The sequence below is a fragment of the Tenrec ecaudatus genome, chromosome 13 (genome assembly GCF_050624435.1).
Source record: "Tenrec ecaudatus isolate mTenEca1 chromosome 13, mTenEca1.hap1, whole genome shotgun sequence".
Lineage (NCBI taxonomy): Eukaryota > Metazoa > Chordata > Mammalia > Afrosoricida > Tenrecidae > Tenrec > Tenrec ecaudatus.
Window position 1 is genome coordinate 8,862,501 of NC_134542.1, and position 24,945 is coordinate 8,887,445.

General features: G+C 42.7%; 1 protein-coding gene across 27 annotated transcripts in view; it reads left to right on the forward strand.

The window, feature by feature from the left end:
- TRIP12 (thyroid hormone receptor interactor 12) overlaps positions 1-24,945 on the forward strand; it is a 134,149-nt gene that overhangs the window by 48,973 nt on the left and 60,231 nt on the right. For 20 of the 27 annotated variants that reach the window (XM_075530160.1, XM_075530159.1, XM_075530163.1 and 17 more), the window contains exons 3-4: positions 6,810-6,941; positions 7,729-8,534. In XM_075530160.1, the coding sequence (XP_075386275.1) occupies positions 6,810-6,941; positions 7,729-8,534 (938 nt within the window). The remainder of the gene's footprint in view (positions 1-6,809; positions 6,942-7,728; positions 8,535-24,945) is intronic. The other 7 variants (XM_075530178.1, XM_075530179.1, XM_075530181.1 and 4 more) reach the window with 2 other exon arrangements.

Sequence of the window (24,945 nt, forward strand, 5' to 3'; positions counted from 1 at the left end):
GGTCTAGCCAGATTTGTAAGGTAGAATTGGGATCATGATAGTGGGTGGGGAGGAAGCATTTAGGAACTAGAGGAAAGTTGTATGTTTCATCATTACTACACTGCACCCTGAATGGTTTGTCTCCTCCCTGCCTGTAATGGAATGTCCAATTGCCTACAGATGGGCTTTGAGTCTCCACTCTGCATTCCCCTTCATTCACAATGATATGATTCTTTGTTCTGATGATGCCTGATAACCTGATCCCTTCGACACCTCGTGATCACACAGGCTGGTGTGCTTCCAAGTGGTCTTTGTTGCTTCTTAGCTAGATGGCTGCTTGTTTATCTTCAAGCCTTTAAGACCCCAGACGCCATATCTTTTGATAGCTGTGTACATGTTCACTCCCACTGATGACTTTGTGACCCAGAAGCAAAAGAAAGCAAGGGGCCCCTTTTTAGGAGTTCACAGGGAAAGAGGATGGCTTCTTCATTTTTCTGTTCCTACTATCTCCAAAGCAATGAGCCACTGCTTTTGATCTGTAGGCAATGCTGGCCAAAAACCCCAGTGTGGGAAGGAAACCTGAAGCCAGGGTAGACATAACTCTCTGCCTTGCCTTTTAGCCAGAGGGCTGGAGTGTAGCAGCAGAGGGACCAGCTCTGTAGACCTGGCTCACTCTAACCAGCCTGCCTCATCCCCCATATCTTTAAAATGGGAATGACTCCCACCTCGGGTCTTAACTTGAACAAACTGGATGATGTATTGAAAGGAAGTTAGTCATCAGCCATTTATATATCATATGGGTTCATAACTACAGCTGTCTTTATTATCCTGGGGTAGGCTTGCTGTAAATGTGGGCGTGGTTGTCGATTGGGGTATAAGGTTTCCCTTGTGTGGGCCAGCTTTTCTCAGGGTTGTGATTCTTAACTTCCTCTGCCTTGTTTTTGTTCTGCTAAAGTAACATAAGCCTTGTAAGCTTGGACTTGGCAGCACTTAGGTCACTGAGCTTATTAATGTGTTGCTTTTGTCTCACTGCGTGTTACCTTGTCCCCACCTCTCCCTGCTTTTCAGCAGAGGACCAGGAAAAGATGGAGAAATAAAACACCATCATCTTGATCTTGCACCTCTACTACACGATTACTATCAGATGCTGTACACAAACTGCCATAGCATTTTACAGCTGCGTTAGTAGAAGGAACATCTGCCAGGCTCCAAACTCACTGCCGTTGGGTCCATCCCAACTCAGAGCAACCTTATCCGCGGGGGCTCAGCCTGCGCAGTCCATGTGCACGTAGAGGAGGAGTTCCTGATGATTTGTTAGAAATGGGGGAGGAGTTGGTGGTTTGGAAAGTACTTTGATTTTGGAGTTAGGTCTCCCATTTTAAATGGGCTGAAGCAGGCGTCCTCAAACTACAGCCCGCTGAGGACATTTATCCAGCCCCATTTTGTTTTTTACTTCAAAATAAGATATGTGCATTGTGAATAGGAACTTGTTCATAGTTTTTTTTTTTTTTAAACTATAGTCCGGCCCTCCAACGGGTCTGAGAGAGACAGTGAACTGGCCCCCTGTTTAAAAAGTTTGAGGGCTAAAGTTAACGCTCAATTGTTTTGTATCCAAACTAAGGGAAATGCCTCAAATTTGCAGTGTGAGCACCTCTCAGCACTACATATAAGCTGGTTCTGTGGCATTTCATCTTTGCAGATCCTTAAGATCATCCCTTTGTGGAACCACTTAGTGGTGAGACCTCCTCATAACTCTCCTTTGGCTCTTACGGAATTGAATTGTCCTTAAATATCAGACGTGCCTAATAATCCACCTATTATCGAATGTGAAGCATAGCTGCAGATATCATGGCATTTTGTTGTAGTAAACCTTTACCGAGGATAAAATCTAGAAACTTCTGCATAAGGACCCGCCCTGTCTGGCTCAGCCTGACCTTTCCACCCTTTTTCCATGCCGCGTATGCATCATTATGTCTTTCCTCTGCCTTCGTTCACACTGGTTTGGGGCTCGCAGGCTTTCCCATCGGCTCTTCAAACTTCCAGTGCCAGTTTAAATGCTGTGCGCTCTTCTTTAAAGCCTGTGGGTTTTTGCTACACGTGGTTCCTCCCTCCTGGCAGTTCACTTTGTGTAATCTTCAAAAGCAGGGCTGATGTCTGTCAGTCATGTTTACAAAGCCTGCATGACTTTGGTACGCCCAGCATGTCTCTGGCATTGAGGCTATTAACAGGGGTTTTCACTCTGCAGTTCCCTCTCCTTCGTGTGTATCTTACGATGAAAACATCTTTTGTGGCATACCCTTCACTATCTTGAAAAGAATCAACATATAAAATTCTTTCCTACCTGTAGTTAAGCATCCATAAAGCATGCTACCATTTGTAAAGATAGAAAATAAGAAAAGTAAACTACCCGATAGAATAAAAGGTGTAGGACAAAGGCGCCTTTGGTCCATTGAGTGGCACAAGATGGCCTAATGCAGGTTGACACATCCTTACACCTACGTGTGGACATTGAATGTGACAGCTGCTGCAGCCAGGTATATTTTCCAAAATGATACTTGAGGAAAAAGAAACAACCCCCAAACAAACCCACAACAGTAATCTTTAATTGATTTATATGGTAAGTTCATTCTTGGAAATTATAGCATGTACTAAAACGATGGTCTTTTGTCATTGTGCTCCCCTCCCCCATCTTTTCAGATTTTTTCTTCAAGTTTTCATCTATTCCAAGGCTGTTTAAAAACTATGGCTTGACCATGGGACCATACTTTCCTTGTGTCTTACTGTTGTGTATATTAGATGGCAGCTACATTCCAGGATCACCTGTGTTCACCAGTATGGGTTTCCAGAATGTGCCCTAGAGTCAGTGCCATGCCTGTCAGAGGATGAATAAGTCTGAATTTACAGAATCATGCAGGCTAGCACTGCGCTGTAACTGAACACGGACTATTGGACAGATGATTTTGGGGACTGAAATAGAAAAACAGTGGTATAGTGGGTTAAGAATTGGGTGCGAACCACAGGGTCAGCAGTTCAAAACCCTCAGTAGAAAGATTAAGACTGTGTGCTCCCATTAAGATCTACAGGCTTTGAAACCACTGGAGGAGTTCAACTCAATCCTATAGAGTTGCTATGAGTCAGAACTTGATTCAATGGTAATGAATTTTGTTTGGGGTTTGTGGGGTGCAGTTGATAGTTTGTCTAAGTACTTTAAAATTACCTTTCTACCATGATTACTGAGAAGAAGTCACTGGTTTATTGAAATACGTGTCTTACAGAGTTAAAACAAAACAAACATTTGATTTTTGGAATACAAAGCTCCATAGAGGCCTGACCCATCACCCAGACCCAAGAGTCTAGGCCCCAAGTACTCTCCTTCCTCAGACCCATGAGTCCTGCCTTAGCCCCCTGCTTTTCTGTATACTTGTATATTTAAAACATAAAGGGAGCAATATGTGTATCTATGTACACATACATTTTAAAATATAATTAAAGGATAATTTCATTTATATTTTGTAATTTGTGCATGCATTTGGGTTGTGTGTTTCTATGTCTGGCATGAAAATTAATTTCAAACTAATTAGCTAATTGTCATTGTTTTAGATGACTTAGACTAGAGATGACTTTTAATCCTTTGACCTACCAAAGGCTTTATTTAGGCACCAAAATTCAGTTAAAATATTTAGGAGACAGGTCATACCATGTCATTGGAAAGTTTATTATGAAGAGTTCAAGTTAACATTCTTGAAGCCCATGACCTTGAGTTGATTATAGTCTGTTCTGCCACGTGTGTTTTGCTAGTGTGAACCAGCCTGTGTGTAGTTGGTGTACAGTGTCATTATGATGTGGAAGTCATATCTCTTCATGGGCAATTCCTTCCACAGTGATGATGTATGAAGTGAAATGGGGCAAGTGTTTCAACTAAAGGGGGACATGTGATATTATTGGAGACCTCTGGAAAAGCTGATGTTCGTAGAAATTATTTGACTCAAGCAATCCCTAGTGTACTGGCTGCCAGAATCATTGCTTTGTGCACATTGCTAAACACTTTCAGGAAAAGGTAAAAAGGATGGAAAGTAGCATGGACTCTGGTATTTTTTTTTTTTCATTTGTTGGAGCTGGTCTCAAAAGTACGTTAAGAAGAGGTACACTTAAAATTAAAGAAGCCCCCCCCCCTAAAAAAATTGAAGGCCATGTGAAAATAACACTTAAAGGAGTGAACCAAGCTCTCTCGTGTCTTCACTTCTGAGATGACAAAGAAAAGGCGTAACAACAATCGTACCAAGCCTATTCGCTGCAGGCATGCACCCACTGCATGCCCAAAGACAAGGCCATTAAGAAGCTTATAATCAGAAACAGTGGAGGCTGTAGCCGTCAGAGACATTTCCAGAGCAAGCGTTTCCAATGTGTATGTGGTTCCCAAGTTGTATGTGAAGCTCCATGATTGTGTGAGTTGTGCCATTCACAGCAAGATGGTCATGGTCCCGTGAAGCCCTGAAGGACTGAAACCCACCCCTATTTAGACCTGCAGGTGCTGCCCATGACCACCTCCAAAGTCTCTGTAAAGATTCTAAGTTAAAGAAAGACCTGAAAGGAATTAAATTGGAAGTGGCTCTTTTAAAAAGAGTGCAGGGATTGTTGTGATTAGTGCGAGTGCCAGCAGAGATCAGAGTTGGTTGTTGTCTTGGGACTATTATTAAATGTTCTGAACACTGGTTTTCAGAAGGTGGTTTAGCTCTGGAGGGAACCTTGGAATTGTGGGTACGGATTGAACTGCCAGTCACAAGGTCAGCGATGTGCAACCACCAGCCATTCTGCAGGAAAAACACTAGGCCTTGTGCTGTGCGCAGCTCTCCGCACCGGCCCTTCTGACTGTCCTGTACAGTTGTCCTGGGTCAGAATGGATGCCATGACAGGGAGCTTGAATTGTGCCTGAGTTCAACTCTGAATGGCTGCAGGCTCTTTTAATATAAACGTTAGAATTCACAAGTCAGGATTACAACAAGGGGAAAACGTAATTCTATAATGAAATATAAAATATGGTTTGATTTTAAAACATGTAGGAAACATAAGTAAAATAAGCATGTAGAGCATCAGAATGACTTCATGCCTAAACAGTGATCAATGCATATTAAATTCTTAAGTCTGAAAACAGTCTTAATACTCTTTTGTCTTCTCTTTCATAAATTTGGAATGATTTGAAAAATTAACTCATCTTATAAAAGATAACTCTCCAACCCAAGAAATACAAAAAAAAGGAAAGCAAACACTTGAGAAATGAAATCTGCTAAAAGTACAATAGAAAATTTGGGGAAAACAAAAAAACAGCCACATATGTGAAGTCATACCTGGATTCACCCCTTATCAGCTCCTCCCCCTTCCCCTTAACCACCTCCCAGCCCCCAAGAAAATGTGGATCTGCAGACACACTCACTACTCACCTGATGACTAGCCACTGACAAATGAGGCTGGAGCTTTTTCAGAGCTCATTTAGTCTTAATAAGTTCAGAATAGACTATGATTGCTGCCGGAGGTTAGAACCTAAAATACAAAAATTATTTTGGGACCCAGGAAACACTTTATTTTATTGAAGAGCTTACTTTTACAAGAATCCATTATTGAATTCTGAAAAAGGTGGAAGAAAGAAATATCCTGAAGAAAGAAACGTGTTATTTTAGAGAAGATAGTTGAGACATCAGGACATGGCATCTTTACAGATTCAGTTAGAATTATTTTTTTGTGATGTTTTCGGGGATTTATTTCTATTCCTGTGAGGTGGTGTTGGCACTGGCAGCCTTCCAAAGGCCTTTAAAGTGCCCCAAACAGCCATGGTTCTGAGTTGTCACCAGACGACTCTCATAGATGCTATTTACTTGCAGGATGGGTGTTGGCTGTGAATTAGATAAGTTGGATTTAATAAATGAATATCTCACCTCGGTAAGGACAGATCTTCTGTATATATGTTTAAAATGGATGTTTACTTCCTTTGGAGTGCTTCTGTAAATCTCTTCTAGCTAATCATTGCCAGAGCTTGAAAAACCTAACAATTGAATACACTGCTTCTTTGTCTTCCTTCAGCTTGCTATAAGGAGAGTAATGCCATAAATAAGAATTTGACTGATTATAAATGACTTATTAATAATGGAATCTTTGGATGTGCTTGGAATGCTTTATGGTGAATTCTTTTAAGTATCTCTTTCTCTAGGACTTGGGTTTTGGTGTACTTGATTAGTACTTTAAATTCTTAACAACTGTCACTATATTGATTTCCTGTAGTTCTGTGTTCTGTTTCATCTGATGATTTTCTCTGTAAAATCTCTTGGAGAATTGGTGTATCTGCTTCAACATTTACAGTGCTAATTGAAATTTTAATGTACAAATTGGAAATTAGGTCATTTTGAGGAATCGTAGAATACCTTCATTATAAATGTTTAAAGCAATGATAGTTACATTGTCTTTTAATGCTAGCATGTAATTCTATAGAAAGTCTAGATTTGCTGTTCTTAAAATTAAGCATGCCTGAAGTAAAATTATGGGAAAAATCATTTTGCTTTAGCAACACTAACACTAATGTAATTGTGGCAACTGGTAAGAGTAACCTTAACTCTTGGACATTAAGGGGAATTGGTCGTAAGAAGCATTTTCGTTTTACTTTTTCTTTCTCTTGGTTATTTGATTAAATAATTAGATTATCTTAAATATTGGGGGAAAGGTGTAGGGTCAGTGATGAAGAATATTTAGGCTTTTTTTAAAATGTAAAAATATTTCACCTTCAATATTGTGTTTGCACCGCATTTTCCTGATAGATTTCTGTTTTGATTTTCTGCTGACAGGTCACATTTAGAGCAGGCAAAACATAAGGGATCTAGCCCTCCTGAGAGTAGAAAATGTAATGCTAATGCTAAGGCACCCAAAGGGCAGTCTAATTCCACTTCTGAACTGTCAAGGGGACACCTTTCTCAAAGGTAAATCTTCACATTGCTTCTTTATTTTCAAGGCAGAATTATTTGCATTTGAATCCTTGCATATAATATTAAAAGTTGGCCAGATTACCCCCAATGGTATGATACATATTTTTCTTAATCTCTGAGAGGAGCTCCGAGGATTAACTGTCCAGCACCTTGTCCGTGAGGACAGCGTGATTAATAGGCCTTCAACAGGGAAATTTTTCCTTTTCTTTAGAGAACTATGAGGTTCCCATTTTACTCAGCAAACCACAATCAGCCTCTGATATGCTAAGTTACTGTTTTCCATAGTTTTTGTAGTTGAAGCCATAGTTCGGACAACAATTTCTTCCAGACCAATTTGGAGGAGTCTGGGGAAGTAAAAGGAAATAAAGATTTAGCAGTGGTAGAAATAGCATTTCTAGCCTTCGTTTTGAAAGTACATATTTTACTGTGTTTGAGAGCCTTGATAGTCCACTCTCAGCTGGTTCTGAACCGCTAAGTATTCTTTTTCTTACGCCCTCAGCCCTTGCTTTGTGAGTGGGTATGCTCACAATCTCTGAGCTAAAGATCCTTATCTTGTAGTTAAAACTTTGACCACCCAGGGTCATACCTGCTATTTTCCCCCTGGCATTTTGAGCAGCTTGGAGGGTCCCTGTTTGTTAAATATGGGGCTTGCTGGGAAGATTGTTGGTTTGGTTTGTTTTTAAAGAACTTAATTCCTGAGACGTAAGACTTTCATAGATAGATATACACTGAGTGTGGAGGTGAATGATGGTGCTAACTCTTGTCTTATCTAACCTCTTAGAAGCTCCAGTTCATCCTCTGCTGTCATAGTTCCACAACCTGAAGACCCAGACAGAGCCAATACTTCAGAACGGCCCAAAACGGGGCAGGTGCCTAAGAAGGACAATTCTCGAGGAGTGAAACGCAGCGCAAGTCCAGACTACAACCGGACCAGTTCACCTAGCTCTGCAAAAAAACCCAAAGCGCTGCAGCACACTGACTCTCCCACAGACACGAAGAAGCCACACAGCAAGTCCAAGAAGAGACATTTAGACCAGGAGCCACTGCTGAAATCTGCACAGTCACCATCCACCAGCAAGGCTCACCCCCGGAAGAGCGGGGCTGCCGGGAGTTCACGGAGTCAGAAAAGGAAGCGGACGGAGACTTCTTGTATAAAGAGTGGTTCTGCGTCGGAGTCAACTGGTGCTGAAGAGAGAGCTGCAAAACCACCCACCAAGCTGGCTTCAAAATCAGCCGCCTCAGCCAAAGCTGGGTGTAGCACCATCACTGAGTCTTCTTCCACCGCCTCGACTTCCTCCTCGTCTTCGGCTGTCGCCTCGGCCTCCTCCACGGTGCCACCAGGTGCCCGGGTGAAACAAGGAAAAGACCAGAATAAAGCCAGGCGTTCCCGCTCCGCATCTAGCCCCAGTCCCAGAAGAAGTAGCAGGGAAAAGGAGCAGAGTAAAACTGGTGGCTCTTCAAAGTTTGATTGGGCTGCTCGTTTCAGCCCGAAAGTCAGCCTTCCTAAAACAAAACTGTCTCTTCCAGGGCCGTCTAAGTCCGAGACCTCGAAACCTGGACCTTCTGGACTACAGGCCAAATTAGCAAGTAAGTGCAGCCTAGCCGGCCCCATTTCTTTTATTTTCACTTCGAGAATGTCAGTCATGGTTTGTGCAAACATGAATGCGCTTTAAAAGTACGGTATATTTTTTCATTCTAAGGCTGTCTTAAATAAACGGATTGCTACATTTGCATCTGTGTGGACCACGCACATGGTCATTGACACCCCCTCTAACTGTCGGGAAGGCGTCTTGGTGGTGCTGTAGGCTAGGCATTGGACTGCTCACAGCTAGGTCAGCAGTTCAAGCTCACTAGCTGCTCTGCAGGAGAAAGATGCCACATTCTCCCATTCAAATGTACAGGCTTGGAAACCTTGGAGGACCAGCTCTACTGTTTCTGCTAGGATGGCTATAAGATCGGACAGAATCTACTTGATAACAGTAGGTTTAAGGAGTTTTGTTTTGTGGAGGCTGGTGGTGGTAATAGTGTCTGGGAGAGATCAGGAATCCTGTCTGGGAAGATTATTATTATTATTATTATTATTATTATTACTACAAACCATTCTGTTTGAGTGTCTTTATGACTTTTTGAAAGGAGTGGTTGGGCTGCAAACTGAAAAGTCAGTAGTTTGAAACCATCACCCACTATATGGGAGAAAAATGGAGCTTTCTACTCCTGTAAAAAGTTGACAGTCTTGGAAACCCACAGATGCAGCTCTGCCCTGTTCTATAGGGTCACATGATTTGGAATCCACTCGATGGCGGTAAATACATTTCTTTAGACACCATAGATGTGTGACGGGTTGTACGTTGGACTGTTAACCACAAAGTTAGCAATTGAAACCCACCAGCCACGCCTCCAGAGAGAGATGAGGCTGTCTGCTCCCTTACAAAGTTACAGTTTTAGAAACTCAGAGGGACCACCCTACTCTGTTTTACAGACCACTAGGCATTGGAATTGACGAGGCGGCCGTGGTTTTTTGGTTTTGGTTCTCTGGTACAATGCCATCTTTCTTCACATGTCATACTTATGGCCTTGCCCATTGTGGGTGAATGCTCTGTGGAAGCTTGCGGTGAAGCAGAAAGAACTGATGGTGCTAGACTTCTGAGGTCCCCGCAGGGCCATGGAGTTCCCCCAGGAGTTGAGGACTCCCGTATCTCTCTTTTCTCTCTCCTCTCTCTTCTCCTCTCCCTCCCTCTGGCAGTGCGACTCTGCCTACTCCTTGCTGGCGTCCGTGAATCTTGCCCGTGAAACACAGAATAAATTTCTCCCTTTCCTTCAAAAAATAAATAAGTAAATAAATAAAAGAACTGATGGTGCTAAAGAACAGAAACTTGATGGGAGAAGCGAGGTGCTGGCTGCAATCTCTCAACACCCCGTCGAGCAGCCAAGGGCACAAACTTCCCTCTCACTGGAATCAAATAATCCACCATAATGCAGAAGGGTTCCTTCCCTCACTCCCTCCTTTTTATTTTAAATCCATTCAGACTACACTTATCTACCATTTTTTAAAAATCACTCGTTTTCTTTGGTAATGTTTAGTCTGGTAGCTTCTTTTGACTTTTCTCCTTCAGCGGCCTCATAGTGGATTCAGATTTCATATCCACATTTTGGTAAATCTCGGACAGGGTTTAGTAAACTCTGGCTCTCAAGCCGTAGGCTTTTTGGGTACATGCATGTGGCTCTGAAGTACCATTGAAACATTTTAAAGCATCTTACTCAGATGAGTGATGTCATTTGCTTGCAAAAATCTATTTATGGCTCCGAGTAATTTTTAAATTGTTGTGAGGGACAGGATTGGCTCTTCCATCTCAAGTTTGACAATCCGTTGTCTAGAACTTTCTCTTAGTTATCGGAAGAAGGTGGCTGGGGTTCTAGCATAACATTGGCTTCAGGATTTGTTAGCCTCATGTGGTAGGACCCTATAAAATTATGTTGATTATTCTGTATTGGTTCAGTGTTAACTAAACTGACAAGAATACCACTTTTCAAGCAAATGATGCACTTGTTACTGAGATTTTTGCAAAGGGTGGGAAAATAAAGTACTAGCTGGCCCTAAAGGAGTCCTGGTGGTTATTGTGGGTTATGAGTTGGGCTGCTAAAATGCCAGGTCATCAGTTTGAACCCGCCAGCTGCTCTTCAGGAGAAAGATGAGGCTGCCTGCTCCTATAAAGAATAGTCTCAGAAAGGTCAAGGAAGGACCTAGAGGGTCACTGTGAGTTGGAGCAACTAGATGGCAGTGAACAGTAAACCCTGAATAAAATCTTAATTTTAACCTTCACCACAGGGCAAGCTTGTCCGATTGGTATATTAAATAAACAGTACATCTTTCTTAAATATTTTGTTTGGAAATAGAGCCATGGATTCGTCTGTCCTGGGCAAATCAACTGGCCCTTTGTTCTGCCAAGGTTTTCTGGACAATTGGAGTTACTGATGTCAGCTTTCCCACCTCCACCTTGCCTTCTCCTTGCATGTTCTTGCAGTAGAACTGAGGTTTCTCGCCCAGACCTTTGTGCATCTCCATTGGTGTCACCTGTGTGATAGCAGTTCCATGGGTCCATCAGTCATCCTCACTGGATGAACTCTTCTCTTCTTTGTAGGAAGGAGCCCGGCCAGGCTACGGTAAGGTTGGGCTTGAGTTCCAGGTGTTGACTTCTCTGAGAGATAAGCTTTCTTTTAAATGTCTTGCTGCTGCTGCTGCTGCTGCTACGTTTTTAAGGAGCACTCCACAGCACCACTAGCTACTCAACAGGGACACCCAGGAGTAGCGCCCAGGCACTAGCCAGTGTATGCTTCATGTGCTCCTAGGCTCACCTGGTGTCAGAAGTCACTTCAAAATTATTTTGCTCACTTCACAAAAATCTCCGTGTGTACCTTGTCTCTAATACCACTGGTCCATTTCCACCGCCACTACTTTAGTTCTAAGCAAAGCTGTTGAAACAAGTTATCAGATCTATTAGGGCACAAGTTTTGTATGTAAGCACTTGCATTTAAGTTTTAAAATATGGTGCTTTCAGTCTTGGGACAAGCATTGGGCAGCTGCTAACCCAACTCTAAGTAGCTTAAACCCGCCGCCCGCCCCCAAGGAGAGAGATGATGCAGCGTGCCCATGGAAACAAAGATTAACACCCTTGGAAACTTTAAGGCAGTGGGTCTCAACCTTCCTAATGCCATGACCCTTTAACACAGGTCCTCATGTTGTTGTGTCCCGTATGTGGGCGGACCCTCTTGGAGATGGATAGAGGATCAGTATCTCAGGTCTTAACACCATCGGAAATGTGATATTGGACAACGCCCAGGAAAGGGTCTTTCGACACTCTCCCGCCCCCAAAATGGTCGAGACCCACAGGTTGAGAACCACTGTTTTAAGGGGTAGCTCTGTACAGTTTCATAGGGTCTCTCTGAGCCAGAATTGACTCTGGCAATGGGTTTGGCTTTATAGTTTACCATAGTTACCAAACAATTATTTTTGAAGAGCTGAGTCACTTGCTTAAGTGACCCATCTCTGGAAGTGGATGAGTTGGGATTCAGTGCCCTGGCCAGTATGACTTTTCCTCAGTGTCCTTTAGGCTCTGTTGCCCTCACTGGCGTGATGCAGGTGAGTGAGCTCTGTGGTGGTGATGAGACCTGAAAGGAGGCAGCCTTGTATTGGCGCCTCCTCTACTGGTAGTATTCATTCTGAGATCTACGTAATCCCTGTGGTCTGTGGAGCATAAGGGCTGCTGTTTGTCGGAACCTACTCATCGCACCAAAATCAACAAAACAAGTACCCTGAATCCGGGACCCAAGGCATACACCATTTAGTACCGTATATGCTCGAATATAAGCCAACCCAAGTATAAGCCGAGACACCTAATTATTACCTGGGAAACCAGAAAAACTGATGACTCGAGTATAAGCCTAGGGTGGGAAATACAGGATGTGAATTAACACAGAGACCAGAGGGGAGAGACGGAGCGCAGCCACAGACACATCCTTACCAGTTCAGCTGCTGGTGTAAGTGAATCACTACAGGTGCGTCTGCGAATTGGAGCCATCCACGTCATAGGATGACTCTGATTGGTTAGATGTGAGTAAACAAACATTCAAAGCCCCGAAGTGTCAGCAGGGCTTTGAATGAACAGCTGAGGAACGGCAGTCACCTATGAGATTTTACACCTCGCTGGGGTATCACTGACCCATGTATAAGCCAACCCCCAATTTTTCAGCACAGTTTTTGTATATACAGTAGGTTTTATTGTGGGGTGTTCTTTTTTTTTTTTTTGCTTCCCCTCAAATGAGTGAATAACATTTCAAAACAAAATAATGGGAGCAAATATTTAATGTGCTTGCAATGTGCAGGCAACAGTTCTGAATGCATGAATCATCTTGTTCCTTCCATATCCCACTCAGGGAGGCCAGGTCAGTGGTCAAGTTACCTGTCCAAGGTCACAGGAGTCCAGTTCCGGGATCTGATTGCAGTGATCAATCTGGAGACTAGGGCGAACTAGCTAGTAGGTGGGGAAGTGCTTCATTTGCAAAGACCCCTTGAACTCAGATGGGGCAGGGTCAGTTGTAGTTGAGATTAAATGTGAGCCTTTAGGGAAGAGCTTATTTAAGAAGCAGTACTGCAATCAAGTTGGCAGTGCTGATAGTTTTACTTAAGGATGCAGAAGCTTACCATCGTGACCTGGGTTTCAACTGACAGCATTTGAGGAGAGAACACCACCCCACCCCACTGCCGCTCCCCATTGAGCTAAAAGCCCTAGATTAGGACCCTGGATCTGCTGGTGGCTGTGGGAAAGCTTGTTAAATTTTCTCTGCCAGTTGCTCATAATCACCACTGGAGGGACACAGAGGATGTTGGGAAGACTAGGATAGATGGTGCTTAGGACACGGGAACTGCCACCAAAGTGAATGAAGCCCCGTGCGAGTGTGGAGCGTTTTAAGGTAGAAAAGAGTCTGGAGAACATTCTGACGAGGCATTGACCAGTCCTTAGATACTAGTCCACTTATTTGGAACATGTATGTGAAAGTAACCTTGTGTGATTAGAATGCCTTACATAAATAATGATGTTGTGAGGATGGCAGCCTTACATTTAAGTGGCTTGCCCATGCCTCAGGCATTCGATTGTTGTTTGCTTACGTTGATCAGAGGCAGAATTACTGAGTTAAAAGTTGAGAGGTGGGTTTCTGATTATTTCAGGGTAGGTACTGGGTGTTTTATCTAAAAACATTTATGGTGACATGGGGAGCTTGCCAAATAGAGTATATTGTGTCCCGTCCCATCCCCCCCACAACCCCCACCATGCCCTTTGTTTTCTTCCAGCTTCTGAGATGCAGCAGCTCTATTTCCTCAGACAAAGGACTCGTTTAAGATATGATTGGACAGTACAGCTTCATGATAAAAAAAGGTGTTCTTTGGTTTTTGTTCTTGCTTTTGGTAAAATTGTTAGAGTAGTCATCTTCTAAGCTGTTTTGTGAGAAAGCAGTCTCAGTGAGCAACTATTCCTCAAGAGGCTCAGGAGGTGTGCAGTAACTCAAAGGTTTACTGGGAGGTCTCGCAGGAGCGTGTGCTTCGCTCAGTGATTCACAGATGTCTTGGCCGGAAGATGTTCTCCGTGGGCTCGTTTAGCCACGGCTTAGGATGGAGGGCTGTATGAGAGTTAGAACTGTTGCTTGCCAGCTGCGACTGATCAAAATAGCTCTGGGCCAGAGGTCACGCTGTCCCGGTTGGTAGCAATCTTGAGCGTGCCCCAGAAAGGGCAGCGCTAATTTGTAATAAACCCTAGGAAATTGTCACAGCCATACACTGTTTATGTAACATATATAAAACAAGTAGGCCAATGAAATGCTACAGATGACTTTCATAGAATTTTTATTTTTCAAAATTAGTTTGGCTTTAAACTGTTTTTTTAAAATCTGTGTTACTTCAGTGTAAGCTGATTTTAAGACGTTTCGACGATTGCACAGTAGGCATTTCCTGGATAGTGGGAAGAGATGACATAGAAATGTAAGAAAGTTGCATAAGCAAATATGGTGAAGAAAGCTGATGGTGCCTGGCTCCTAAAAAAGTGTCTGGGGACTTAAAGGCCTGAACATAAACAGCGGTCCTGTAGCTCAGAAGCAACAAAGCCCAAATGGAGGAAGCACACCAGCCTGTGTGATCAAGGGGTGTTGATGGGATCAGGCATCAGAGAACAAAAACTCCTGTGAATGAGGGGGAGTTCAGAGTGGGGACCCAAAGCCCATCTGTAGGCAACTGGACATCCCCTTACAGAAGGGTCATGGGGAGGAGATGAGGCAGTTAGGGTGCAGTATACAACAATGAAACTTACAACTTTCCTCTAGTTCTTTAATGCTTCCTCCCCCTCACTATCATGATCCCAACTCTACCTTACAAATCTGGTTAGATTAGAAGATGCACACTGCTACAGATAGAGCTGGAAAAACAGGGAACCCAGGGCAGATAAACCCCTCAGGACCAATAATGAGAGTAGTGACATCAGGAGGATAAAGGGAAGGTGGGGTAAATACATGGGGAAAAAAATTTATAAATTTTCAAGGGCTCGGGAAGGAGAGGGTGGGGGGAATGAGCTGATACCAAGGGCTTAAGTAGAGGGAAAATGTCTTCAGGATGATGATGGCAACAAGGTACAAATGTGTTCCACACCATGGATATGTGGATTGTGATAAGAATTGTATGAGTCCCCCAATAAAATGATTTTTTAAAAGAAAAAAAAAACGTAAGAAAGTTCTTGATCAAACTCTAGATCATTAATGGGAAAAAATTTTTTTTGATGAGGGGAGGGGTAAGGATATGGACATTCCAGAACACCAATTCATACATTGTCCTGTGTGCTCCCCCTCAATGACGTCAGCTCTGGGTGTCAGGTTATGACACCTTTCTCAGTATGTTTTTTCAGATGATTTCTCCAGCCTAAGACAACATTTCTGACTCTGTGTCTTCTTGAGAAAACACCCCCCTCCGTTGTTGTGTGTGAGACCACTGTTGCAGCCACTCTCAGCCCATCTTCCCTTCTGAGAACCTTACTCTAACTAAAAGGGGAAGCCTTCTGCAGGACCTCGTCCCCCGGATAATTTATCCAACTTGGTTCAAGAGCAGCCTGGCTCTCCTTATTCCAAGACACATTTTTGTTGTTGTTCTGGCAATGTAGCACTGTAATTTAAATGCATCAGTTTTTCTCTGGTCTTCCTAATTGATTTTATAGCTTTCACATACACATGACACAGTTGAAAACACCCTGGCTTGAGCCAGGTGCACCTTAGCCCTCCGAGTGACATCTATGCTCTTTAACCCTGTAAGAGTGACATCTTTGCTCTTTAACCCTGTAAAAGAGCACAGTTCTCTAAGTGGACCTTCTTTTCTAAGTAAGCTATGTTGGTGTTTGGTTTACAAATGTCTTCTGGGCATTGTTTGGGTTTTAAGGCTTAAAGAATTTCCTTGGGCAAAATTGGGATGATGGGTAGTGGTGGTGTTCATCTAGCTTTATTGGCTCCCTAAAGTCTAGATCCCATGAGAATTTGAAATTCCGTTCCATATTTTTCTCCTTTAATTAAGATTTACCTATAGTATATTTGCATCCCAGTTTCCGTGGTGGTAACTGAGTGCTGTCCATTTTGGTGTCCTGGCCAGTGGGGACATTGAAGTTGTTCACGGAACCAGCTAGCTAGCTGTGCACTCAAGTTGTGCCTCTAAGTTCAAGCTTTCTATCTTCCTCTGCTGCTCCTGGCGATAAAAAAACCATTGTTATCCTTTTGTTGGCCCACTAGCAAACCTTTAGGGTCCTGGGTACTATACAGTGAACCAGGAGGTAGAACAGAGGCGGCCAGTTAATTGGAACGCCCTGTAAAACCAGGCCCCCAAAATCGCTGAATCAAGGAAACAAATCTCACGAAGTGTTTGGTTGGCTATGGACAGTATCAGCAGCTGCTTTACTCCCCTCCCCTTTTGGTAGAAATCTCACCCATGTATCAGATTAGCCCCTTTCAGGTGTATAGCGTAGTACATTAATCATGTTGTGCACCAATTTAATTGCAGAAGTTATTTATAGAACAAACTTAAAGGTATTATATTTCTAGTCTATTTGTAGATCTAGTCTACTCTCCATTATTTAAAGTGGACATCATGTGCGAATTATTAATAACATAGTCAGCAGTAACCACCAGCTTATTTCCATCTTGAGTTTCATACTCTTCTGGTTCCTTGCTTGCAGCCTGTGGCCTTTATTAGAACTAGACAAGAACCAGGGAGCTGCTGAGATCTGGGAAGGTAATTCTGCTGAGATTAGGGTCCTTTCTACCAGGCTGAGATACAGCGCTTTGCACCTTTAGCATGTAGAGAGGAATGAAGAATGAGTTGAGTAGGAGCAAAATTTTTTTAAATCTAGTTGGGCTTTTAAATTTAATAATGTTGTGGCTTAGGTGAAAGTTCACAGGTTCTTCTATGGAATGTCCCGTGGGGATAGCAGTTGCAGTCCCCACAGTGTGTCTGCCTGGTCCCCTTCTCCACCTTGAGTTCCTGTTTCCACTCTCCCAGTATTCTGGTGCCTTCCTGCCCTCGTGACTTTTCTCTTAGGCAAGGCTGCCCTTTGGTCTTATGTAGTTGAATGTTCTGAGGAGCATATTCTTCTTCCTGACTGTGGGATTGTTCGTTTTATAGGGCTCTTGCCTATGGCTGAAAGTAGTCGCTGAGAATGACCTCAGTTTCCAATCAGCGTGTGTCTGGAGGCCATAGTTCTGTGGTTTCCTACAGGGCAGTGAGTCTGGTTTAGTTGCTTTTATGAAATTTCTTTTTAAATCGATTTATGGGGGCCCTTACAGCTTTCATAATGGTCTGGTGATTTTTATGAATTTGAGTTCTACCTCCCTCCCACTGGTACCTTCTTGCATTGTGATCCTGGTAGGAGCCATTGGTAGTGGTATCCAGGCAGCACTCTTTCTGCTGCTGGTCTCAGATGGTCCACCTGGTCCAAGTCCTTTGGGCTAATTGTTTCCTTGAGTTTGGGGTTTTCTGTACGCTTGCTTGCTCCTGATGGAAAGAGACTAGTCGATAAAACTTGGATGACCACCTGAAAGCTTTTATGACCCCAGTTGTTTCCAAACTGGCGCATAGAACATTGACTTTGTGATGGACTGTGTTAGGCCAGTTGCTGGCTGTCTTTTCAGACCATCAACCTAGTTTGATCAGACAGGGTCATTCCTGTTGAGCTGGAAACGTAGATTAACTTTGTGAGTGTTGAGTGGAGAGCTTAAATCGAAAGCTTAAAAAGGGTTGAGTTGGATATCTATCAATATACACACACCCTGCCCCCCACATATATGGCAGATAAATTTAACCTAAAACCTTTAATAGTATAACCAATTTGAAAAACCACCACTAAAGACTCCTATTTTGAGTGTTTCTTTAAAAATACGGTAATTTTTTTAAGGACTTCCAAGTTGAAAAAATAACATTTAGTGGAAAGAGAAATGGTTGGTCTTTTTGTTAGACACTTTGTTTACCAGGGTGAGTTTTCAATGACCATGTGAGGTATTTTTGTGTACTAGGTCAGAATAAGGATTAGCCAAATTATATTCTTTACATTTACATACATATAATGCAATGTGTTTATGTGAGTGGTTGTGTTTTATTACGTTGGTTATAAAACCAAGAAAATATCAACAAGTACAAAGAACATGCAAATTCCTTAAATTCCATCACCAGAGATTTCCTTCCTTTTGGTGTCTGTGTATCCTGTCAACTTGCTTTGTTCTCTCCCCCACCCCCATTTTCTTGTCTTTATATTGTCCAACTCTTAGATATCTTGACAGAGCTTAAAGGCAAAGCGTTAGATAAGATTTATTACAAACAGCCTACACCTCTACTATTGCCCTTCCCTGAAGCTCATTACTCTTATTTAACATGCATTGCACTTCTCCGGGAATACTGCACCCATTGGACAGGTGGTATTTCCTAACCATGCAGTCGCCTTGGGTGCTACTTTGCAGTGTGTGTTACATGCTGGGTGTTGTATTCCTGTTTGTGAGAATTATGGTATTTCAGTGTCTCAGCATCACGCCCTTAGATGCCTGTTTTGTTTTATTTTTCCCATTGGAGCACTAACTGCGTTCTTCGGAGGAAAGATGAGGATGTAATCCCATCTTGCTTGCAATCTCACCTCAACCTCTTCACTCACCAAGCACATACAAGGGGGAAGCTTAAAAAATTGGATGGGAAAATGGAATAAGAAGATGATAGAATTTCCCAGGAGCTTCCGGAAGCCCTGTTGTGTGCTTCCCATTTGCTCACTTCCTGATCAGTGGCTGCCTGTGTTCTTTGATCACAGCCACTGCCACATGGCGGCCACTTCCGCTTCCTTGCTCCTGTGGTTCGGTGATTGTTCTCTTTAGCTTGCTTAGGAACCCACCACGCAATCCAAGTCCTCACTGTCCACAGTGTTGCTTGTCTGACTGCTCCTCCAGATGTCCACATGCATGAGGTTGTCACTCAGTCCCTCGTTTCATCTGGCAGAGGAAGGATGGTTCGAGAAGCCCTGATTGCTTTTTATGCCCCTTCCTCCTCTTCCGCCAGCCTCAGGACTTCCGTTCCCCTACTTCTCTGCTGTCTGCTTTCTTGTCTCCACCTTCCGCTACCATGTCTGTCGCCTTGGATTGCCTTATTTTGATGGACCATAATCTTCCACTTTCTCCAAGAAAAGGGGCCCAGGAGAGTATACTGTTGCTAGTATTTTTATTCTGAGGTTTGTATATCTGGCAGATTACCTTGATAGCAGACTTTTTCTTTCTTTCCAATTTCAAATATGTCTGTGAAATATCGGTAACGAACAGTTGTACCTTGGGGGAAAAAAGCCACAACATGTCTTAAGCTAGGCAATTGTTTAACAGATTGGTTGAATGTAGCGTTCTGGTCAAGAAATTCTTTCCCTTCAGGATTTTGAAGGCTTTACTCTCCATATCTACTAGCAGCTCCTCCTAATACTGGGACCATTGTGATTCCAGATCTTTTCCCAGTGTGATCGGGTTTCCTGCCAACAGATAGATCTTATCTTGACCTCCATTGTTTTCAGCTGGCACTGCAGGCTGCTGAGGTGTGTTTTCAGTCCGAATTAGGGCCACCAGCGTTCTGGGCTGGAAATATTTCCCAACTCAGAACTTTTCAGAGCCAGTCATCCTGGAAACCACTCGGTCTCCTGGATGGCCCACGTGTCTAAGCAGAACTGTACTCCAGTTTTTATTTTTTATTTCCCTTTTTGTTTGCGAACATGTTGTGAATTGGATGAAAGCTTAGCAAGTCATTTCCCAGTTAGCAGTATAATCATGTTTTGTTTTCTGACAATGGCTCAGCCCCCTCAGGGTAACAGCACTTTTCTCACTCAACTTTCTCCTTGGCCTCCCTGTTTCCAAGGCCCCCCTTTTGATCCCGCAGGGGTGATAGTTCTGAGGAGCATGCCCTCCAGTGGTGGTGTCCCTTTTATGAGTCTATCATTTGGCCCAGGTGGGCTCTGGGGCTGGAGAGGGTCAGTGCAGGCTTTGGCTTAAGAGTGTCAAAGGGGTGCATCTAGTCTGTATCAGACCAGGACGTCTGAGGAATTCTGCACTCGAGTGGATAGAGATTGCATTTTAGATGACTACTTAAAGGTTTTAAACAGACTCCAGTTAGTTGTTATGCATCCAAGTCAATGTAAAGCCTTGTCTCTGTGCACTTTGAAGCTCTGGTGACGTAGTTGGTTATACACTGGCTGCTAACAACAAGGTCAGCAGTTTGAGCCCACCAGCCATTCTCTGGGAAAAAGATGAAACTTTCTGCTCCCCTAAAAATGTATAGCCTGGCAACCCTAGGAAACCCTTTTTTATTTAGGGTTGATACGACTTGGAACTGAATTGGTGACAGTGGGTTTGGGTTTTTGTGGACTCCAGCTTATGACATTTGACTTAGATGTCCCTTGTCCTAATCCTCAAGACCAGTGACTTGTTCCATCAAGGTGTTTGGTTATGGTAAGTTTTCATAACTCCCTGTATTCTTCCAAAAGCTCATGGAAAACTGGAATGAAAAGATACTGTAATTTTCCCACAAACTTTAAACCCCCCTTGTACACATGGATATATTTTCAGCAGATAACAGCTGCTGCACACACATATTCACATAATGTACATCCCATATGCCATGCCCATCTACCTGTGTATCCATTCATAGACGATTGTGCGTTAATACGTTATTGTAGTGTTGGCTGTATAATAGTGTTCGGCATTGTTGCCTTTTACTCTTGTGTACCTACCAGTGCCATCCTTTGTTGCTTCTGTGGACTTACCCCTCAGTAGGGTCTACAGTGCCTGGATTTTCAGAAGTAGTTCACCAGGCCCTTCTCTGGTGGTACCACTGCCAGGTCGACTCGGACCATCCTGAGTAAATCTGGACAATTGGTCACCCTATTCCTTCTATCGACAACTTGTTATTTTGGGGGATTGTCCTCTTGTTCGTGTTTCCTCTCCCCTTTAAAAATTTTCTTTTCAGTAGATTCCTTTAACTTTGCCATCCAACCTTTTCTATTGATTTTTTTTCTTCCTATTTTAATGCTTGCTGTCTTGTTTATAATATTCCATAGATGATTTTATTTTTCCTTTTTAAAAAAATCCTGTATTTGGCATTATGGGCATATTTCTAATTTTGAGGGCAGGCTTTTACTACCATGTGAGTTTATTTTGGTTTTTAATCGTGTAGCTTGATTTTGGTCTTAATATCTCAGGGTCTGTCCTCGGATTTTGATCATTCTTGGTTGTTTCTTCATATTTGTGGATGTGGGAGGTGGGGCAGGTAACCTAGAGTCAAGTCTGTTAGCTCACCATGTAGTTGAAATTGGACTGCCATTTGCTGTCCAGTGATGTGGCTGAGCTATTCATTTGGGAAGCCTCTAGCATTTTCCAGCCGTTTCCCTTTGGTGGACTGGCAAAGCTCCCTAGGGAAGATTCTTTCCAACTCCTCTGTGGCCCTTCTGAAGGCCTAACGGACACCTTTCTAGGGCAGAGTAGAAGAAGGGGTCTGGGAAGAAGAGGACGTGCTAGACACTGGGTTTCTTTCTAGTTGTCTCCTTCCCCCTCCCATTTTTAGAATGGTGCCATTTGTTTTCATTGAGAACTTACACGCCTTAGATCATCACAGGAATAACAGAAAGGTCCATTGTTTCGGGTTTAGATTGGGAAGAAAGGATAGTTGCCTAGCAGTCCGATGGGGAAGAAGGTCTGGGGATCTGACCACTTTATGAACAACTGATTAACCAAGCCCCCAATTTGACATTGAAGTGGTTACAGAAGTACCTGGTAACGAATTCCTAAACCTTTGGAGTTTTTTTGTTTTTACTTTGAATCGAATGGGTACTTAGGTCAGTTTATACCTTACCTTTTGAGGTGGGTGCTGATTTCCTATCCACTTAGTGCTAGTGTTGCTGCTTGTCTATTTTGAATACTGTATTGCGGCGGAGTTTCCAATCCTGCCCAGCTGTAAGCCTTGTGATGGCACAGCTCTTTCTTCCGTGGAGTGTTGGGAGTGATTACTTTTTCTTTTCTACACTTGTTCAGAAGCAGAGCCTTGTCTGTGGGTAGCCATTCTCTCTCAGAAGTTGGGTCCATCTCTCTTCATAAGTGGAGTTGTTGGCATGGGCTTTGAGGGCCTGTGTGTGCCAGGATCTGTACTAGACTTTGGCATAACCTAAATTTCACCTTTATAGCAATTGAGAGTATGCTTATTTTAGGTGCAAAAAGTTCTTTGTTTCAACACTTATTAATAGGCTGGTTTTCCCTTCAAAAATCTCTGTAAATCATAATAACACTTTTAGTGGCTGTATGTAAATGACCTTTAATTTAGCTTATTTCCTATTAATTGAGACTGATATTATCTTGTGTTTTTATTACATATGTGCTTACCTCAATTTCTTTGTTAGGTGTCTGTGGTTATCTTCCTTTTAAATAATGGGGAAGGGATGGAGAGAGGGAGATGATGGATAGGGGGAGGTATCAATGGTATAAACAGTTAGTGCACTCAGGTGCTAACCAAAAGGTTGGAAATCCTAATAGTCCCCAGGCAACTGAGAAGACAGACCTCTGACAAGCTAGTGAAGACCCTTGGGGCGCAGTTGTAGTCTCACCCACAAGAGGCTCTCCTAACATACATACCCTAATTGAAACTGGCTACATGCCTATGAGTTTTACATAGTAAGGTATTATATATATATTGCTCCTAAAGAAAGGGATGCAAATTCAGACCTATCAAGTGATGTGAAAGTGTCGGTGTGTTCACATCCTTATTAACCAGTGCTGTGGTCCCAGTGTCACACTGACTAACCATTCCCTACCAGTGCACCAGGAGGAGCTCTTGAGCCATCCTAAATAGTGATCACATGGGATAGATCAGCTCCTTTGTGATGGATATCCAGCAGGAGTTACACCTGGAAAAGGAAATCGGACTCTTATGACCGATAAGGCCTGATCAGCCTCAGGTGTAGATTGAAACTAGGAACTCAAATGGATATGGTTGCCAGGAGTCCCGAGCCTGGTGCTTTTTTATGAATTAGAAAAAAATACACTATACCTTCATGTGTCTATCCACCTGTAAGAAAGTTCCTATTTTAGCATAATGGTTTTGCTGCAGTCCCTGGGAGGGGTGTCCGGGTGGAGAGGAAGGGGCAGGGTGGGACGGTAGTGGTATAGTACTGATTGGAGAGGGCAGTCATCTCAGCGGTGGTCAGGGCCCCATGCCCTTTGTCGAGGTGTTAAGGAAATGGCAGCTTCATCAGTTAGTTCCATGTGGAGAAAAGGGGCATGGGGTGTAAGGAACAGCTTCTCCGAAGTTTTGAAAGTCAAAAAACCGCAGGACATGAAACATTTGGCACTTACTTCATCATGGTTTCACTGAATTGGAACCAACTCCACAGCACCTAACACAGAATGAATGTGTATGTTTGAGAGGAAATGCATTTAATGAGGTCAGTCCCAAACACCCTTTCGAAGCATCCTTGTGTGATGCTCAGGTGACTATAATAGATCTTTTCAAATCCGTGTTTGCTTTTTGCTTCTTATGGAATAGACGGGTTTTTTAAAAATTGGAAAATCCACATTTGGGAATACTAAGACTCGATGGCACAAAACACCCAGCAATATAAAGTTTGAAAATAGAATGTAAAGCTGAACAGTGAATGTGGTTAGTTGTCTGTTGCTGTTTTTTAAGCGTTTACTTAGGAGAACCATTGCACCTTTTCAGCACTAACTACAGTCTGGTAAGAAAAGTTTGGCAAAATCTTGGTACCGGTTAGAAAAGAAAAATCTACCATACCAAAAAGCAGCACTGAAGAACACCCTTAACTGTATAATACATAAACTAAGGTCCAAAATTTAAATACCTACTGTATATACTTGTGTGTAAGCTGAGTTTTTCAGCATATTTTTAATGCAGTTTTGTGGTAAAGTCCGGCCGGTTTATACTCGAGCGTACGCGGTATGTGCGTGATGAGCCTTCACTCGTGTAGTCGTAGGAAACCCAGACTAGAGTGGCATAATGAGGAGAGTAGTCATGTCACGTCTCACTGAAAGAGGGCTCATTTAGAAAATGAAGCTCTGAGCTTAGAGCAAGCCAGTTACTGCTTAGGAATACTTGTTTAAAATAACAAGTATTTTATTATTATTTATAATAATACAAATAATATTTGTATTATTCACCTGGTTACGGTGGAGAAGAATACATTAATCAGGATTTTAAGTGAGTAGCACTCAGTGCCAGTTTCATTCATACTCAGAGGACTAAATCTGGGATTATATATGGTTCATATATTCTCGAACCTTTAGATTGCCAAAAGCATTGGCAGGAGCAGTAAGTCTAAATGCATACCTAACTTCAGTACATCAAGACTTTGAACAAGGATATGTTAGTCTGACCAACAATATTCTGGTTCTTTCTCAAAGTTGGCATCATAAGAATGAATGGTAAATGCTATTTCAGTGCATAACAAAACCTGGGGCAGGAGAGAGAAAGAACAAGTATTTTAATAGGTTTTCAGTTTATTATAGGTTTACATTTCCCATGCCTCCTCTTCTATTAATGAATAGAATTACAAAGAAAGACATTTTTATGCTATACCACCACTGTATTTTTGTAGCAAGGGTTTGAAAGGTGTATAAATGGAAACACTAAAACACAGTTTTTGCCCGAAGCAGATTGGAGGTTCTTGTCTGCGTAAAAAAAAAAAAAAAAACCCAAAAACCAACGCAGTGATTTGTGTAGTTGACTGGGTTATGTCCTTGTTAAACAAGGTAGTTAATGTTTGTGTGTCTGAAAAACAAGTGCATTAGCTTAGTAGCTCCAGGTTACAGAATGAATCTGAAAGTGATTTGGTGGTAGTGGTGGTATCCCCACGAATATCCAGACTAAAATGATAAGAGGGTGGTAAGTTGTAGCACAATTCACTTTCTT